At 45.0% G+C, this 15,133-nt stretch overlaps 1 protein-coding gene across 1 annotated transcript in view; it reads left to right on the top strand.

Annotated features, from left to right (window-relative positions):
* IGF2BP2 (insulin like growth factor 2 mRNA binding protein 2) overlaps positions 1–12,892 on the top strand; it is a 281,047-nt gene extending 268,155 nt beyond the window's left edge. Inside the window, exons 13-16 of the mRNA XM_007935966.2 lie at positions 5,662–5,736; positions 9,160–9,291; positions 11,101–11,214; positions 12,800–12,892. Of these exons, the coding sequence (XP_007934157.1) occupies positions 5,662–5,736; positions 9,160–9,291; positions 11,101–11,214; positions 12,800–12,892 (414 nt within the window). The remainder of the gene's footprint in view (positions 1–5,661; positions 5,737–9,159; positions 9,292–11,100; positions 11,215–12,799) is intronic.
* Positions 12,893–15,133: the final 2,241 nt, after the last annotated feature.

Below are 15,133 nucleotides of genomic sequence, written 5' to 3'. Positions count from 1 at the left end.
AAACAAAAGGTCATTAAAAGACAGGAAAGGAAGAGAAGACCAAGATGGATGTCAGAAGATACTCTGAAACTTGCTCTTGAACGGAGAATTGCTACAGCAAATGGAAGAAATGACAAGATAAAAGAGTTGAACAGATTTCAAAGAGCAGCTTGATAAGACAAAGTTACTATAATGAAATGGGCCTAAAGACCTGGAGTTAGAATGCCAAAAGGGAAGAACATGCTCAGCATTTCTCAGGCTGAAAGAACCAAACAAAAAATTTAAGCCTTGAATTGCAATATTGAAAGATCCTATGGGCAAAATACTGAATGATGCAGGAAACATCAAAAGAAGATGGAAAGAATATAGAGCCACTGTACCAAAAAGAATTGGTTGATGTTCAGCTATTCCAGGAGGTGGCATATGATCAAGAACCAATGGCATTGAAGGAAGAAGTAGAAACAACACTGACGGAATTGGCAAAAATCAAGCCTCCAGGAATTGACTGAATACCTGTTGAGATGTTTCAATAGATTCTGTGCTGGAGGCACTAACTGGTCTATGCCAAGAAATTTGGAAGACAGCTACCATGCCAACTGACTGGAAGAGATCCATATTTGTACCCATTCCAAAGAAAGGTGATCCCACAGAGTGTGGAAATTATTGAACGAGATCATTAATATCACACACAAGTAAAGTTTTGCTGAGAATAATTTAAAAATGGTTGTAGCAGTATATTGACAGAGAATTTCCAGAAATGCAAGCTGGATTCAGAAGAGGATGTGGAAGAGGGATATCATTGCTGATGTCAGATGGATCTTGACTGAAAGCAAAGAATACCAGAAAGATGTTTGCTTGTGTTGTATTGCGTATACAAAAGCATTTGACTGTGTGGATCATAACAAATTATGGATAATAACATTGAGAAGAATAGGAATTCCAGAACATTTCATTGTGCCTAATAGGAGCCTGTACATACACCAAGAAGCTGTCATTTGAATAGAACAAGGGGATACTGCATAGTTTAAAGTCAGGAAGGGAGTGTGTCATGGTTGTATCCTTTCACCATACTTATTCAGTCTGCATGCTGAACAAATAATCCCAAGAAGCTGGACTATATGGAGAATGTGGCATCAGGATTGGAGGGAGACTCTTTAACAACCTCTAACATGCAGGTGACACAACCTTGCTCTTTGAAAGTGAAAATGACTTGAAGCACTTACTGATGAAGAGCAAAGACTACAGTATGGATTACACCTCAACATAAAATGAAAATCCTCACAACTGGACCAATACACAGCATCACGATAAATGGAGAAAGGATTAAAGTTGTCAAAAGATTTCATATTATTTGGTTCCACAAACAACACCAATGGAAGTGGCAGTCAGGAAATCAGACGACATATTGCACTGGGCACATCTGCTGCAAAAGGCCTCTTTAAAATGATGAAGAACACAGATGTCTCCTTGAAGATCAAGGTGTGCCTAACCCAAGCCATGATGTTTTCATTAGCCTCATATGCATGTGAAAGCTGGGCAATGAATAAGGAAGACCGAAGAAGAGTTGATGCTTTTGAGTTGTGGTGTTGGTGAAGAATACTGAAAACCATGGATTACTAGAAAAACTAACAAATCTATCCTGGAGGAGGTGCAGCCAGAATGCTCCTTGGAAGCAAGAGTGGCCAGACTTCATGTCACTTACTTTGGTCATGTTGTCAAAAGGAGCTATTCCCTGGAGAAGAATATCATGCTTGGTAAAGTGGAGGGTCAGCAAAAAAGAGGAAGACCCTCAATGAGATGGGTTGACACAGTGGTTCAACAATGGACTTAGGTTTATAGCAAGGATTGTGAGGAAATGCACAGGACCAGGTAGAGTTTCATTCTGTTGTACACAGGTTTGCAATGAGTCAGAGCCTACTCAACAGCACCTGACAACAACAAACAACTGAATTAGAAAAAACATTAGTAACAGAGAACTCAACCTGGTCCTCTAAGAAAATCAAGCAAAGAAGTGTTAAGGACTTTTCCCAAACTAGGGAGTGGTCTTAAATGGAGCTTTAATTTGTACTTAACAGCTTTCAGTGCTTTGATTCTTTAATTAGTCTCAGCTTCAAATACCCTTGAACTTTGAGAAAATAGAATGAAAAACTCTTTGAAAACAGATGGTAAAATCACAAATAAACAAAAGCTGGTGACATAGCATGGTATGAGCCCTGGGACTGAACAGAGAGGCTCAGGAAGGAAGGCCTTTTGATTTATGGAAATGATTGTGAGTGCAGTCATAGCTGGAGCTACATACCCACATCCTGCTGCATTGAGCACAATGTGAAGACTCGTCAGAGAAACTGAAAGGAAGGGATTATTCGACCTGGTCCTGCTCCAAGACCAGCTATCAGCTCTGACTCACAGGCGGAATGCCGAGCGCATCCAAGCCTCATGAAACACTTTCGGAAACAGAGTTTCCGTTGTTACGTAAAATAATTTGCTACCATGAGACAACCCGGGGTTCCCAACAAGAGGTCTCATGACTTTGAGAGAAAGAATGCTACACTTTCTCCCCAAGAAGAGCTGGAATTCCTCCTACAGGAATTTTTTCTTGGGAAAAGAAAAAAAATATTCTGAGTTATTCTGAACAAAGACTACAGTGAGAGCAAAAAGAAGTGTATTGGGGTAAATCACACACACACACAGACCTCACTGATCTCACCTGCAGAATGGACTGACTGGGTGAGAGCCCTGGGTGTTGGGGGCAGTAATACAGCACACAGGGGCCTGTGCTCCTAGCAGCTTGGTGCAGGAGAGACGCTGGGCAGGTGCTGATGGGCAGGTGCGACCCCAATCCCATGGGTGGGAGGGATAAAGTGTGGAAGGGGTTTGGCTAACTGTATCCTGAGAACCTTTCCCAGGGTCCAGTCCTGTGTTCTGAGATGCCATGCAGGAGACAGACCCAGATCATTTCAACTAAAAGGGACTTGAGGGGTCATCTCATCAAATCCCCCTTTTTTTTCAGCTGAGAAAGTGAGACTTAAGTATAAGGACATACCTACATGACACAGTTAGCTTGTAAGGGATAAGGCCTGGCTCTTAAAACGTAAATCCTACTGGTCCTTAGGATATTGAACACCTGCTGGGGCTAATTCCAGCAGTAACTCTTTCTAGGTACCTTATCTCATTTCAGGGAGCTCTGGTGGTACAATGGTTAAAGCATTCACCTGCTAACCAAAAGGTCAGTAGTCCAAACCCACCAGCTACTCATGGGAGAAAGATGAGGCAGTCTGCTTCTGTTAAAGTTTTACAGCCTTTACTCCCTGTGGGGCAGTTCTACTCTGTCCTATAGGGTCTCTATGAGTTTGAATCAACTCAGTGGCAGTTGATTTTTTATCTCACTTCACTCTTTCAACAACTCTGTGAGACAAGGATTATGGTCCATGATAATACTGGGCTCCAGAGAGTTCCATTGACTTGTCCAAGGCCACACAAAGCTAAAGAATCTGAGAGCCAACAGTTGATAAGGTTTTCTTTCTGGGTACACGTATTTTTCACTGGAGCAACCTGACTATTACATCAGCATCATTCCCAGCAGGGCCTTATGGAAAAAAGAGAGAGAGATCAGTGCTTTGGCCTTCACCCCACAGCATTCCCACATCCCAGCAAGGTTGAATGGTGATGTGTCACTTTTCTCGTGAGCTCTGAAAGAGACAACAGAGCTTGCCCAGGGAGACAGAAAGGGCTCCACAGGCTGGTAATGACCATATGTTGTTTTTCATGCTGGAATACCACTCTGACGCTGTGGAAGTACCCAGGCAGTTCCCAGACTTCTGGTCTGGGCTGGTGAGTGCTGGACAGCAGAGAAGTCAGCGGTTTCTTTCAGAATCTGAGTGAGGCAGCCATGAGTCACTGGAAAATGGACAACAACAGCAGAGCTGATTTGGTCATCATGAATCAGCCTTTCAGCCTTTCTTGGTTGGGTAGGAGGAAGAGCCGGGAACCGCCATGCCCATTCTCTGGTCTCTCATTTACTCTGAGACAAGAAGCAGATATAATGCTGGCTCTGGGTCTAAAAAGAGAGGTGGAGGTTCCCGGCAACAGTCTCAAGAGCCAGTGTGTGTGTCTGTATCCTGCTGGAGGGTCTCAGTTCCCCAGACGTACTGCAGTCTTTGTTTTCTAGCTGAGGCAGCTGCCAGGAAATGGTCACCATTCTAAGTAAGCAGGTTGGTAAGTAGTCTGCCTGCAGCACTGGGAAAGTCCCCAGGAAGCACACTCATTGATGACTTGTGTCTCACATTCATCCTCATGCCACAAAGCAATCAAGGCCAAAGAGATCTTCGAAGACCTCATGTATGGGCCCTTCCTTCCAGAGCGGTCACCAGTCAGAGCAGGCCTCGGATGTGTGATCACAGTAAAGTTAGGACAGCAACCTAGGACCCTGAGGCCCGTGGATGAAACCTGGCATAGAAAATGTACTGAGAAGGAATGACATTAAATCTTGCAAAGGCGCCGCTTTCTGGGTGAGCCCAAGACTGAGACTCAGTGGGCTAGAGCTGACAGATTCATAACTGCAGCATCAGTGGTGGAGCCTGTTACATTCTAAACAGATGCCTTTGTCTAGGCTCCCTTTCAGGAATGGCGCCTCCCCTGAGCCACTGGTTTTGTTAGGCCTTAGGAACCCTGTAACCTTGTAGTAGATCGTGTTTCTTCCTTTGCATTTGCTCTTAGAAAGCTTGGACTGAATCTGTGGTCCCCCAAAGGCAAGGGTGTGGTACCTTATGGAGTGCATTTTGTGTATGAACCTTACTTGTGGCTCATCTTGACATTCCTAAATGCCTCATTTATTTTTAACTCATTTTGCTTTTAATTAGGTTTATTTTTGCAACACTTATTTTTTTAAAGCTGCCTTAAATCTTGGGAGTCAGGCAGAATGTTTACAAAAAAATAAGTAATAATGATTTCACTAACAAAAATATTGGCTTCAACCACTGTTTGAAAAATCAGACCCCTAGAAAGTGAGAGCTAGAGGGGAGCATTGAGCTTATCAGGTTCAGCCTGCACATTTCACAGCTGAAAGAAACCCAGGGAGGGGAAGGCTTGCTCAGGACCACAGAGTGAGTGACTTAGGGGTCAAAGCCAGTCTGGAACCAAAGTGTCCTCATTCCTGGTCTGGTGCTATCATAATTTTGATTCATTGGCCATGGAGGAGGTGGTCTATGCCATACCTGCTCTAATGTAATTGTGACTCACAGCTGACTTTCTATGTGAGGTGAGAATTAGAACCAGGGTTACCTTTCCTGCATGCTGGGCTTCAATGTAGCACTTCTGTGGCTGCCTCTTTCTTCCTCTATGTGCTCTCCGTGGGTTGACAGGGTCTGTACCACCCTCTTCTTAGACCTATAGACTTCATGGTTCTTTCCTAGGACTTGTCCCAGTGAAAGGAGGCTGTACCAGGAGCAGAGAGAGGCAGTAACTGCCCATCTGCTTCAGACTCCCTCAGGAGCCGAAGACCCAAATCAGATACTGAGCCTTAGGCCCCAGGTGGCAGCAGCCTAGGATCACACAAAGCACCAGGTCCAGATTCGGAAGCCCTGCAGTGTTCTCTCCTCTTGTGTGTGCTGTCAGCTTAGATAAGAAAGGGGCTTGGGAAGTGCAGCCAAACATCAGTATTTCTTCTTTATTTGTGAACTACAGATTGCCCCACCAGAAGGCCCAGATGTCAGTGAGAGGATGGTCATCATCACCGGACCTCCTGAAGCCCAGTTCAAGGTCAGTGCCCAGGACCACCTGAGCCCTGCAGGTGCTGGATACAGGGAAGCCTGTTTGGAGTTGCTAGGGGCCCTTGTTGTGGTAGCATCCAGCTCAGAGACATGTTCAGAGCTCTTCTTTGAAGGCTTAATCTCCATTTCCTTTTTTGTACTGCTCACTGGTCTCAGACTCACCTGCTTTCCCTCCCTCTTGGCCAGATCCTTTGTGTGTGCCCTCTGCTTGGAAGCCCTCCATCCCTCCTCACCCAGGGAGAAAGCAGATCATCTGTTGGGGCCTAGTTCACATGGCGTGGCCTCTGGGATACTTCTGTGCCCTCAAGGCATGATTTTTTTGCAGGAGGGGGCAGGTTCTAATAAAACTTTATTTACCAAAATAGGCAGCTGGTAAGATTTCAAAATGCAGGCTATAGTTTTAAAACCCCTGCCCTAATCACCCAGCATCTGTCATGAGTGTTCCTAATATATATTTCTTAAAGTGTTTCTATAGCTAAAAAAAAAAAGAAAACAACAATAAAAAAATTTAAAAAGTGTAAAGGATTTAGAGGAAGTCCTTAAAGGTTTTTGTGCTTGATGTTCTAAGGGAAAATCCCATAGAATGAGATTTTTTCCCATGTATCTTTTATCATGGATACTAAATTCTGAATTCAATATGAGATTAACTTCCATGCTGAAAGTCCTTTATCTTACCAGAGACCCTGTATAGGTTCACCCATGGTTTTAAGATGAGTATCTCAGACTCATTTAGTCATCCTACCCTTAGGCTATAGGGGCAGTAATGGTGGGCTGTAAGGGGAATTAGCATGTAAGGGTAATTACTTCGGTGGGTTACATTTTGTTTTGTGTTGGCCTTTTCTTTTTTTCTCTCTCTCCTGGGAAAATTATAACTTAGGTTTTCTAAAAATTAGAAACATGTATTTACACAAGTGTTATCCTTATTAAAAATATTTTAAATTACACTGAGAAGATAAAATCAATATATGTGGAACCATTGAAGAACATAACCCTGTAACTGATGAAAAGATAAATAAAATATTAAATATCCATATATTATTTAGCTGTAAGAAGGAATGCAGTTCTGATACATGGTGGGACATGGATGATCCTAGAAACCATTATGCTAAGTGAAAGAAGCCAGACACAAAAAGCTGCATATTATATGATTCATTTATATGAAATGTCTAAAACAGGCAAATCCATAGAGATAGAAAGTAGATTACTGGTTGCCTGGAGCTGGGGGTAAGTGCAGTTGGGACTAATTGCTGATAAGTATGGGTTTCTTTTCTTTTCTTTTTTTTTTTTTAATGGTTTTACATGTCCATTAATTAAACAAGAACTCCTTCATAACAATTTAATTCAATGCTTATTATGATTATTATTGAGAAAATTATTTCCCTATGAGTCAGAATCCACTCAGCGGCTGTGGGTTTACATACAAAAATACAAATTTGAACACAATGAAAGTAATCAGGAAAGGGACCATGAAAAACTGATCCTTCAAAGGAAATAAAGAGGGATAATTGAGGGCAATGTCTGCTGTTGGGGAAAAACAGGCACAAAGCCTTGGGGGCCCCTGAAACCACCCCACGTGGACAGAGTCGAGAGCCCTCTGGAGCTGGACAACCCCTGCCCCGAGGCAGTTTGAGGAGTGAAGGCCCTGATGAACAATCAGCATATGCCAACATTTACCAGATGGACAGCACTTCAGAAAGCCTAGGGCTATGTCTTAAAATGTAAAATAAATAAATAAATAAAGGGCTTAAGAAGCAAATAGTAATAGTTATAACTATTGCCCCCCAAAAGTGTCACTAGGGAAAGTACCAATGAGAATCATTATATTGGAAAGTTACTACTTAGCCACCTGACTTGACTGCCTTTGTTATAAAATAACTATATATTCTGACCCTTCCAAAGGACAAAAAGAAGAAAATGCTACCATTTCATGTCTCCATAAAGCAGTACCTTCATTTTGCAATGACTCAGCTAGCTCACTTAGATTTTTCTTGACCAGCTGTAACTGTTGTCCTGCAGGGGTTGGGAAGCAAGAGGAACCACATTAGTGTTATCTGTGCCTTCACATCACCAAGCTGCTCACAGCAGAAAGTCTATTTTGTTCAGACCAGAAGCCTAGAAAAGGCCACCAAGCTGGCCCAACATGTCCCTGAATGAGTCTGAAATCTGAGAGGAAGGTGAGCCCCAGGGACCAACTGAGGTCCTTTCAGGGCCGACCTGAGCTGAACCTGGGGCCCAGCAGGCCAGAGAACACCCTTCAGGTCACCAGCTCACAATTAGGGAAGGAGCCAGACAGGCTTTTCAACATTTTGAACCTAATAAGACAGAGCACGGATGATATTCTTTTCTTTGTTTAATATAGAACCACTTTCCTTTTCTTTTTGGGGTGATGAAAGTGTTCTGGAATTAGTGGTGCTGGTTGTACAACATAGTGAATATACTAAAAACCATTGGTGTGTACACTTTAAAATGGTAAGGTTTATGCTGTGTAGATTTATATCTCAACTTTTTAAAAGTTAAAAGAAGAATAACCTTGTGGCTAAGCACAGCACACTACCTTTGCAGTCAGACCCCGAAATGCAAGATCAGGCTCATCAGATCCTCTCACCTCCATCCTTTAATAACCAGGGGTCTGAGCACATTATTGTGGGAGCAAGCTAAGAGCTCCCTGATTGAATTCGTTCAATCAACCAAACATTTGGAAATAAGACACAGAGCTCCACCCCCTCACTCCAGCCCACAGAAAGCTTCCTAGTGGAGAGGTGATCATCTGCCTGCAGAGCCAGGGATTCAGTATGGCCAGAGAAGCCCCTTCAGACAGTGGGTCTGGGAGGGAGCGAAGTAGACGCATAGCTCCCTGTGAGTCTGGTGATCGTCATGTTGGCTGCTGGACTCTCCAATGCCCTTAGCAGCATTGATAAAGCAGGTCAACTTGCACCTGACTCTCAAAGTCACCAGCTGTCTCAGTTACTTGGTGCTGCTATAACAGAAGGACCACAAGTGGTTGACTTTAACAAACAGATACTTATTTTCTCACAGTTTGGGAAGTAAGAAGTCCAAATTTAGGGTGCTGGGTCTAGGGGAAGTCATTCTTTCTCTTTTGGCTCTGGGGAATGGTCCTTGTCTTTTCAGCATCTGTAGGCCTGGTGTTCCTTGGTTCCTTGGTGACCTTCATGTAGCATGACATCTTTCTTTCCTCGACTGTGCTGCTTTTCTTCCTTGCTTAACCTGCGCCTTTTATATCGCAACAGAGATTGACTGAAGACACACCCTAAACTAATACTTTCTCATTAACATAAAAAAGAAAAACCTATTTCCAAATAGTATTATAACCACAAGTGTAACAGGATTGACAACACATATTTTTGAGGGATACAATTCAATCCATAATACCAGTCATGTTATGCTGTCACAGGCCCAGGGACGGATCTTTGGGAAACTGAAAGAGGAAAACTTCTTTAACCCTAAAGAAGAGGTGAAGCTTGAAGCCCACATTAGGGTGCCCTCTTCTACAGCTGGCCGGGTGATCGGCAAGGGCGGCAAAACCGTAAGTTTGCTCCATGGTGGCTTCCTTCCCTGGCCTAGCCTGGGCTCCTTCAGGCTCCCATTGGCTCTTCCTCTCCAACACATGGTCAAGGTCTTCAGCCAGCAAACTGAGGCTGTCTGGTAGCTGAGTCCTTTGAGACAGCAGGAACTCAAGGACAAATGTAATCAACGTCACATGAGAGCTTAGTGTTCCAAGTCCATGGTGCTGAGCTAGACACCAGAAACACCAGCGTCCTGTGTCCAGTAACACCACATCTTGACAACATGCTGGTAAATGAAGGAATGAAGGACTCTACCCTCTGAACACAGAGAGGTTGTCTTCTGTTCCCTTTCTGTCCTTTCTTCATAGCAGCCTCTGAAAGAGTAAAGAGGTTTAGAGTCCTATCTGGAGTGTCTGCTGACCCACTTGGTAGGCCACCTTCTCTGACTTTCAAGGTCAGGGACCTTTAGGGTCTTTCCCTCTCTTCTGACTCCCTAAACTCCTAGAGCCCTAATTCTCCCTCCACCTGATTGCATCTTCTGGCTATTTCCCAAATCTGGTCCTGTCCTGTAGGAGAGCTAGTTTAGCAGTACTGTGGTGAGTGAGAAGGAAATGGTTTTTTAAAAATAATCAAGATTTTCAACCTAAAGTTTGCAGTAACATGGTGTAATTTGAAAGATTCCAGAGAACTAACTCTGAAACCTGTAGGAAGACATAAGTGTGTTCTGGAACGTGACCTACCACCTGGTGGGACCTGAGAAGTTTTGGTGGAGCCTAGTGCACACAGGCAAAATGGCATGCTGGGTGGATGTGGAGAGTCTCTAGAATCCTGAATGCATGCCCAGGCACATGGCATGTGTTCTCAGTTCTGTAAATTTCTTTATATTGAAACTTACAAAGGAATCAAAGTCAAGTTTCTAGATCTAATGAGTCACCTTTATGCAGAAGAATAAAGCTGCATGGAATGCAGATTATTCCCCATCTCCACGAATGTGATCAACATCCCAGGCATACACCCTGGGGCCTAGGCAGAGCTGGAATATAGAAACAAAGTCTGTGAGGAGGTGGACTCCTCAGCCCCTTCAATCCATATGCAGTTATTTTAGAGCCAGCCACTGAGTTCTGTGAGCCTCTGGGTGACAGTCAGCTGTCTGCTAGCACTTGCTGAACCCACCTATGTGCTTAGCTCCATGCAGGGGCCAGAAGACCAGCTCCGACCCCTCAGCAAGTGTAGAGTCTTACTGGGAAGCAGACCCCGTGAGGCAGGTGACGAGGAGCACCAGACTGCAGGAAATGGGTCTTAGAAAAGGGAAATCAGCAAGGCCTGGATGTTTCACAGAAGGACTGGCCCCCTCCAAGTGGCAGAGAGAAAGAAGGACAGTTCAAGGGTAGTTGTGCCTAAGCAAGACTGGTCTGCAGGAATGGAAATGAAGAGCAGAGAATAGAACGAGGGCCATTCAGAAAGGAAGATTCACTCTGGTGAGTCAGATCTTGTGTTGGCCCATAATAGCACCCAAATGGGCCTGCCCATGAGTAGTGGTCTTCATACCTGGATTACCAGGAAGCTGGGGTCACTATGAGCATGTGCAGGAATGGCAGAGCTAGAACGCTAGAGGAAGACTGTGCAGCCCTGAAAGCAGCCTCAGGGAGTCAGAGGCTGGACTCCCTCTCCCTGTTGTTGAGCCTCCAGGGTCCAAGCTAGCATGGCCCATGTGACAGGAGCAGGGAAGCCCCCAGTGGTGTTCTAGGTTGAAGAAAAGGAGAGGCAAACTCTGGCTTCCTTGCCCTTTCCCACACCCCATCCGCCTCACTGCTTTTTCTCCTTCACAGGTGAACGAACTACAGAACTTAACCAGTGCAGAAGTCATTGTACCTCGTGACCAAACACCAGATGAAAACGAGGAAGTGATCGTCAGGATTATTGGGCATTTCTTTGCTAGCCAGGTACCTATGTTGTGAGGGCCCTCTAGCCCCTGTCAATCTCTTTTCTATTCCCTGTCTAGGTTCAGGCCACAGGCCCTGAACAATCCCATGCTTCCCCAAGATGGAACTTCTCCCTGATTCTTCAGCCATTTCGACTGCCTGCTATGCTCTGGGCATACTGGGGGAGCTTGAGGAGGTATAGAACTTTTGTATCAAGCCCTTAGTCAAAGCCAAGCAAGTTCCAAGCCCCCTGAAATGCTAAAGTTTGACGTCTCAGCTCCCCCTCACCCCTCACTCAGGCCCCAGTTAGGATCCCTACCCAGCAAGGGTCCATCCTCCAGGTTGCCCAGCAGAAAGGCCTGGGGGCCAAAATCTCACCATTGAGGATTCGGGACTAATTGCAGGAGACCCCCATTGCCCCTTTCTCTCTCCTTCCCTTCTCCATGTCACTACCCCCCCCCCCCCCCCGTCAGGACACAGTGCCTCATACAGCACTTCTCTTTTCTTCTGGAAAGGCTAATGCCTCAGCATAATTTGCCTCATTCCTTTTGATTTCTTTTGTTGGTTGGGTTTTGGGGTAGAGCACTCCCTATCCTTGTCCTAAACTGGTGGAGACAAACAGTCTACATTGAAGGTCTCTAAGCTCTCAGCGGGAGCTCTGGTGGCCTACTACCTAAGGCATTTGACTGCTACCCAGAAGTCTGGTGGTTCAAACCCATCAGCCACTCCTTGGAAGGAAGGTTGGGCAATCTACTTCCGTAGAGATACTGCCTCAGAAACCCAAGGAAGGGTTGCTATGAGTCGCATCCAAGGCGACAGCAGAGAGTTTGGTTGCCTTCCCAACAAGTTTGCCTGTGCCAGGAGACCCAGGCCTATTCCTATTGCCCTTAGAAGCTCTTACCTGAGAGTCTTGGCAGTGCAAGCCCTGCCCACCCAGCTGTGTTTTTTCACGTTCAATTTCTCCAGTGCCCTGGGAACATGTCTGAAGAGCCAGCTCCCTCCAAGGGAGGGAGACCCTGCAGGGAAGTGGGGCATGAGGTGGGTAGGATCAGGTTTGGGGCCGTGTGTCTTCTCCAGTTTTTCAGGGTAGAGTGTCTGGGCCTTCCTCCCCCATCCCTATCACTGTCCCTCTTACCCAGCTATCATACTGATGTTCTTCCTAGTAACTCTAGAAGCAAGTGGGTAGGCAGCACTGGAAGCACAATGTACTTATTGGTGGGGTGTGTGAGGGGGTACTGTTTGACCTCCACAAGGCCCTCAGGTCACTGGTCCCCAGTTTTGCTTCCTGGCCTGTCAGTAAGCAGTTAACTAGAAACTTCTGGACACCTACCCTCCTTGGCCTCCACCCAGCAGCCTTGGGGTAGGGTTGGAGGGGGGACGCTGCTCATTTGGAAGGGAGAGGGGCTCTACCACATTATTTCCCTGCAGAAAAGGCCCAGGAGTAACCCTTTCCTCCAGAGTCAGGGGCCTTAGGGGTTAGATAACACTTTGCTGAGCTTACCACCCTCCTTCCCTCAAGTCCCAGGATCCCCCCCCCACCTCACCGCCTGTCCTCAGACCTGGGTCCCTTTTGTTTCCCTCTTCCCACCCCACCCCCTTGCTGCAGACTGCACAGCGCAAGATCAGGGAAATTGTACAACAGGTGAAGCAGCAGGAGCAGAAGTATCCTCAGGGAATCGCCTCACAGCGCAGCAAGTGAGGCTCCCACGGCACCAGCAAAACAATGGATGAATGTAGCCCTTCCAACACCTGACAAACGAGACCAAACACAGACAGCCAGATCGGGAGCAAACCAAAGACCATCCTGAGGAATGAACGAGAAGTCTGCCGAGAAGAAGTCTGCCGAGGGAGCCCTGGAGTCTTAGGGCTGAGGAGGGAGGAAGGGAGGGGAGGAGGTCAGACCATCTCAGCAGAACCACACCGCACTGGCAGGGCTGCCGGCCTCCAAAGGGCTTCCGCAGGCTTCCCAGCCATCCACATCACCACCCACTCGGATCTCTCCTTAACTCCCATGACGCTATCCCTTTTAGTTGAACTAACATAGGTGAATGTGTTCAAAGCAAAACAAAATTCACATGCTGTTCTTTTTTGTGGAAAATAGTCTCTGTACATGTGTGTACATATTAGAAGGGGAAAGATGTTAAGATATGTGGCCTGTGACTTACACAGGGTGCCTGCAGTGTTAATATATTTTAGAAATAATATATCAAATAACTTGACTAACTCCAATTTTTTAATCAATTGTTAATTTTTTTTTTCTTTTTAAAGAGAAAGCAGGCTCTCTAGACTTTAAAGTCGGTCTGTGAGAGGCCTAATGGCAAAGTAAGGAACTTCAAGGCCACGCACACAAAATTCACCCAGAGGGAAGTCTTGTCAAAAGGACACTCAAAGCAGTTCTGGATCACCTGTGTATGTCAACAGAAGGGATACCGTCTCTTTGAAGAGGAAACTCTGTCTCTCTTCATCCCTATCCAGCTCACATCCCCATTTCTCCTTGCTTCACAGGTTTTAAACTGGTTTTTGCATACTGCTATATAATTCTCTGTCTCTCTCTGTTTATCTCCCCTGCCCTTTCTTCCTTCCCATCTTCTCCATCCCCATTCTTTTTGATTCCCTCATCCCTCTATCTCATCTCCCTGTATCTATGCATCCCCTCCCCCCAGGCAAAGCAGTGCTCTGAGTATCACATCACACAAAAGCAACAAAAGCGAAACACACAAACCAGCCTCAACTTACACTTGGTTACTCAAAAGAACAAGAGTCAATGGTACTTGTCCTAGCATTTTGGAAAAGGAAAACAGGAACCCACCAAACCAACCAAACAAACAAACAAAATTCCACAAAGAAAGAATGTATTTTGTCTTTTTACATTTTGGTGTATAAGCCATCAATATTCGGCGAAATGATTTCTTTCTTTTTGAAAAAAAGAAAAAAAGTGGAGGAAAATAGCAATTTACAAGAGGTCGTTGGCCCAGGGCGTTAAATTTACAGATTTTTTTAACGAGAAAAACACACACAAAAAAAGCTACCTCAGGTGTTTTTTACCTCAGCACCTTGCTCTTGTGTTTCCCTTAGAGATTTTGTAAAACTGATAGTGGAGCATTTTTTTATTTTTTTAATAAAAATGAGTTGGAGAAAAAATAAGATATCAACTGCCAGCCTGGAGAAGGTGACAGTCCAAGTGTGCAACAACTGCTCTGAATTGTCTTCCGCTAGCCAAGAACCTCTATGGCCTTCTTGTGGACAAACCTTGAAAATGTTTATTAAAAAAGACGACAAGAAAACAGAGAGAGAAAATATTGGAGATGTCCTGAGTTTCAATAGGGTACGCGCCATTAGGGCTTTTTGTGCTAAAGGATGAACATGTACTGGTTTATGTGAACAAGCCATTCTACCACCAGACTGCAATGCCAGTTTCCTCTACTGCAAACAGTGTTCTGTGACAAAAACGACAAAAAAAAAAAAATATATATATATATATATATATATATATCCAGCTAACAAGATCCTGGTGTCTTGGTCTCTTATTTTAACTAAGTATTGCCTCATCTCAGAGTGTCCGCCAGGCTCAAACTCCGAGTGGACTTAGAAGGAAAAGAGCATATCCAGTCAGATGCTGAGAGGAGGCTGGCTTCATCCAGGAAGGTCTTTTGAATATACTAAACTAGATCAGTGGTTCTCAAAGTGTGGTCTCCAAACCAGCAGCACCAGTTATCACCTGGGACCTTATTAGAAATGCAGAATCTTGGGTCCACCTTGAATCAGACTTTCTGGAGGTGGGACCCCTCAATCTGTGTTTCAACAAGCCCCCCAGGCAATTCTGTTACTGCTCAAGTTTGAGAACCACTAAACTAGGAGGCGGGAGCTCTGGTAGCATAGTGGCTAAGGCACTTGACTGCTAACCAGAAGGCTGGTGGTTCAAACCCACCAGCCACTCCTC

This window comes from Orycteropus afer, unplaced genomic scaffold, assembly GCF_000298275.1.
Source record: "Orycteropus afer afer isolate SDZICR_OR568_19922 unplaced genomic scaffold, OryAfe1.0 scaffold00032, whole genome shotgun sequence".
In the NCBI taxonomy this organism is placed as follows: domain Eukaryota; kingdom Metazoa; phylum Chordata; class Mammalia; order Tubulidentata; family Orycteropodidae; genus Orycteropus; species Orycteropus afer.
Note: the sequence above shows the minus strand (reverse complement) of the source record. Positions and strands in the feature narration are given on the sequence as shown.